The following is a 5000-nucleotide window of genomic DNA, read 5'->3' on the forward strand; positions in this document are numbered from 1 at the left end:
ATATCATCCATAGAGGCAATACTGATAATGCTACATTCGCAATTACTCCACATTTTCTCAAATATTACACTCCAGTGAGCTCTACCTCAGACTCAAACAAGCAATTGCATATTATGAGTTTAACATGCAATTCACTAAACTTTTCAACAAATGTCATATTCAATTACGCTACATGGAGAAGGTTACTGAATCTTTGCTCTGGTCAACCGAACTTTAGTATTCAAGCTCACTGAGATTTCACTGTACACACAACTAGCTTTGTCTAGCATGAGACCCCTTATATCGAGGTCCTGGTTGAGAGACTGAGGCCACAGTGCCTTGTGCTTTCTGACAAGGCAGTTTCTAAGCGGCGGTCATTATGAAGTCCTCAGTGCCAGTTACCGTATTATGGTGCATGTTTGCTTGTATAACATTTATGATGTGAAAGTTTAAAGTTTGTTTGTTCTTGTTATACCTTGTTTCTTTTGTATTTGTAAGTTCGTCATAAGTTGCGCTCTCTCTCTCTCTCTCTCTCTCTCTCTCTCTCTCTCTCTCTCTCTCTCTCTCTCTCTCTCTCTCTCTCTCTCTCTCTCTCTCTCTCTCTCTCTCTCTCTCTCCCTCTCATGTGGAAGCGGATAGGGAGCTTGTCTTCAGGTTCATTACCTGAATATCATATTCATTTTCAGATCATGTTTTCCTTTTAGAATTTCTTTTTCATGTGTATATATACCTTTGTGTATGTATTCTTCTATACTTCTACAAATTAAAATAATTATTTTTTATATCAATTAAGGAATTGCCCTTCAGGTAACAAAATCCTAGTCCACTTAGATTATAGTCTGTATTCTTTGAAGGAATTAAACTAAAAGGAACTCTAGAGCATTATAATTTGAATTGAATTGGAGCTGATAAACCCTTTTTGAAATATGGATTAATTGAAATTGAGAAATCTTTTTTTGTCACCGCTGAATTGTAATTGATTTTTTTTAAATAGAATTTGCCTGTGTCTGGAAGTTAGGTCCGGATCCTTATTATTTTTGTCTTAATTTCTTATCTTAATTCTCAATCTCTCTTTCTTAGCCCACACCCTCTATCTCTCTCCCCCCCCCCTCACTCTCTCTCTCTCTCTCTCTCTCTCTCTCTCTCTCTCTCTCTCTCTCTCTCTCTCTCTCTCTCTCTCTCTCTCTCTCTCTCTCTCAAGAACCTTACAATATATAAGTAACAGATACATAGGTGCCTCCCTAAGAGTCCTAAGGTTGATGTACATATCCCTTGTTAGATCCATGATAGACTATGCGAGCCCAGTTACTAGTATGTTGCCACAGAATGGTCTCAAACCCCTTGAAATCTTACAAAACAAGGCCATGTGAATCGTTCTTGGCTGCCCAGTGAGATTAATTACAGAGTTCGGCATGCCTGGCGCCTTCGATACTCCTATCTGATACACTCAAACCTAGAATGGGAGGCCAAAACTGTCCAAACTATTCTCAGCTTCAATGTCTGGAACACTGATGCTATTAACATTCCAAAACCAACACTTATTACATCATGGTATAGATCACAGGCATATGTTCATATTGGCAAATTAACAAGGCCTAAATCCATGACTTCAGTAACAGAATTAAAAGGCCATTACCAGAAATATATATATATGAAATTCTCCATCCCCCTCATGGTACTGTGATGCCTGTACTGATCCTCACGTAGCAGCTAGGATTGGAGTATTCTTTCCTGACATCTCTCTCAAAGAAAGTGTACGAATTTCCATCTGGGCAAGTACAGCTGATGCTGAGTCAGTAGCTATATACCATGCCAGCGACACCTAGCTGTCTTCTCTGACAGTCAAGTTGCACGATATAGACTTACTGCATTTAGTCCAGGAAACTAGGAATATCCTACACCAAATGTTAGCCTCTCAGAGCAGAATATACAACTACCCTCTCGTATAGGATTATCAACCTGTAACAAGGTGGATCAGTTAACAAAACTAGCACATGGTACTATCTGGCATTATGAAAGTACTGCAGGGACATCTGACATAGACATCCATATAAAGTCTATAATGGACTGCCTCGGAGAGAGCAGGTTACATTAACCAGGCTACGCATATGAAGTGTGCAAGGCGCCCAAGTTGCATAATCTTACATATTACTTACTTTGTTGCTTGAAAACTGCATCCTATCGATCAAACAGCACTGTCCAGAGACCGTTGATTAATTACATTAATTATATTATAGACACTGGTCTTGTCTTTGATATGATTAGTGATATATAAGTTTTTATTTTACCAACTACATGATATGTGAATAATGTAAGCACAATGGCACAATCCTTCAGGCATGTATAAAATACGTTTGATTGACAGGCCTATACAAAATAGAAGCATAGCCAGTTTGGATAGATGCTGTAGCGTCTTACCCTGGCTTTTTGCAGAACATGTACACTGTTCTGTAAATATTTTTTTTCTATCAAAACAAATCAATCAAATCTCTCTCTCTCTCTCTCTCTCTCTCTCTCTCTCTCTCTCTCTCTCTCTCTCTCTCTCTCTCTCTCTCTCTCTCTCTCTCTCTCTTTCTCTCTTTCTCTCTCTCTCTCTCTCTCTCTCTCTCTCTCTCTCTCTCTCTCTCTCTCTCTCTCTCTCTCTTTCTCTCTCTCTCTCTCTCTCTCTCTCTCTCTCTCTCTCTCTCTCTCTCTCTCTCATTCTCTCTCTCTCTCTCTCTCTCTCTCTCTCTCTCTCTCTCTCTCTCTCTCTCTCTCTCTCTCTCTCTCTCTCTCTCTCTCTCTCTCTCTCTCTCTCTCTCTCTCTCTCTCTCTCTCTCTCTCTCTCTCTCTCTCTCTCTCTCTCTCTCTCTCTCTCTCTCTCTCTCTCTCTCTCTCTCTCTCTCTCTCTCTCTCTCTCTCTCTCTCTCTCTCTCTCTCTCTCTCTCTCTCTCTCTCTCTCTCTCTCTCTCTCTCTCTCTCTCTCTCTCTCTCTCTCTCTCTCTCTCTCTCTCTCTCTCTCTCTCTCTCTCTCTCTCTCTCTCTCTCTCTCCTTCTACCCTCATTCTTTATTTGCCTGTCTACGTATCCACCCGTCCGCGTGTGTGTTTATGTGTGGCAAAGACAGTTTCCATCAGAATACTTCTTTGTAGCAATCGTTGCAAGAAATGCCCTCTAGCAACAGATGGGGCTGAGAGGCTACACTATCTTTAAGTGAGACATGGAGAGGCAGAGCAGGCCTGAGGGATGAATAAGAGGAAGGGGACAACAGGAGAAAAGAAGAGGAGAAAGGAAAAGAAGAAGGGGAAGTACGGAAGGGAAAACAGAAGACGGAGGATAAGCGGAAATGAGGGAAGAAAAAGAATAAAAGAAACGCGGAGGTCAGGAAAGAAAAGCAAGAGATAAAAAGTAATGAATAGACAGATAGAAAGAAATACAAATATGAACATAATTACTATTACATATATCTTATAAACAGAGATGTTTTTACCATGATGAAATATTTTTGCTTAATTGAAAATCGAATTATTGTGGAAAAACCCTATACTTGATACTGAGACACGAAAATCCACATAAATATATTTATTTATATTTTTACATTTATACTATATGTACAATACAGCCTCGTCACTTCTTCTTCGACACTATAACAGTCTATAGTACGAGAATAAAGTGATTAAATCCCCTTCATCTGGTTCCAAGGGGATTTGAGAGTCCTAGTGGTCGTTGCTCAGTGGGATTTTATATAAAGTCTTGGTATATAAATCTGATCTGAGGGTGAGGATGGTTATACAAGCATGGCAACGTGATATACAATTATGGTACACATCTATGTCGTGGAAATTAAATTAAAACAGAAAGACAAGTATTGTACAAGTACATTTTGTTCAGAGATTAAGAGGTTGGGTGTATATTTGTACAGAGCTCAGATCATCGTACCCCTGGCAACCACACGTCATGAATACCTTTCAGAATCGAAGCAAACTATCTTTTTTACACTAAACAAAACAACTTCGTTTGCTGGTAAAGGTGTAAATATATTTTGTCTGTGTCTTTTATTAGTTGTGATTGGATCTTGCTTGTTTACGTTTTAAGAGCGATCGATGAAAAAAAGCTTAGTGTGAAAATCCAGAGTGGCTTTAGATTTCATTTTAAAAGATGTAATTATATGAAATCACTTCATAGATTTTCGTAATATGATATTTTATCTATTGCATAATTAACAATCCGCTTATTAAGGAACATCGTGAGTCACAATGTGTATATCGTTCTTTATACCTCATAAACAATAAGATTACTATCCGCCGTTTAACAATGAACTAATAACCATGTTTCTACTGATGACTAAAAAATACAAAAACATATTTGTGAGCGAATTGTTGTGTTCAGTGTCCACCAAAAGGCGTTTCCGTTCTCTACACAATTGCGTGGCAATGTTTAATTATCTTTCTTGGTACATTATCTTGGCACATGCATGCTATCATAGTGCCACACCGGGCAGCTGGGCAGCGCCACCCAAGCGACGAGCGCGAGGGCCACTGAGTCACAGCCCAGCGGCGCGGAGGGAAAGCGAATCCCAAAAGGACTTGTGAGATCAGCTCCCGCCTTCCCTCCTTTTCTCGAGGATCGCGTGAGGAAATGTCTCGAAGCTGCGAGAGGAAGGAGTCTCACGAACACCCAGCTGCGAGGAGCTTAGTTCCCGCTGAGGTAGGCCGAGTACAGCTTTCTCGTCTTCTCCTGAACCCACGGGCGTTCTAGCGACTGTGAACGCGGCACGCCCACGCCCACGCGCACGGAGGTCCTCACTTCGTCCCGTTTCCGTCGGCACCATCTGCAATTCAGCTTTTATAGACTCGAGGAAAGGTGGCGAAACTTCAGTTATGAAATAATAATAATAATAATAATAATAATAATAATAATAATAATGATAATAATAATAATAATAATAATAATAATAATTGCGTGATTAAAACTTATCATTATGTCGATACCATTTAAATAGTGCATCGTAAAACAAGACCTGCTCTAAAAATCAAAATCAA

At 39.8% G+C, this 5000-nt stretch overlaps 1 protein-coding gene across 1 annotated transcript in view; it reads right to left on the reverse strand.

Annotated features, from left to right (window-relative positions):
- Positions 1–3525: 3525 nt before the first annotated feature.
- Positions 3526–5000, reverse strand: part of LOC125042639 (coiled-coil domain-containing protein 181-like) — a 104607-nt gene continuing 103132 nt past the window's right edge. Inside the window, exon 7 of the mRNA XM_047638411.1 lies at positions 3526–4789. Coding sequence (XP_047494367.1) covers positions 4651–4789 — 139 coding nt within the window. The 3' untranslated portion in view covers positions 3526–4650. The remainder of the gene's footprint in view (positions 4790–5000) is intronic.

Source organism: Penaeus chinensis, chromosome 32 (genome assembly GCF_019202785.1).
Source record: "Penaeus chinensis breed Huanghai No. 1 chromosome 32, ASM1920278v2, whole genome shotgun sequence".
NCBI lineage: Eukaryota > Metazoa > Arthropoda > Malacostraca > Decapoda > Penaeidae > Penaeus > Penaeus chinensis.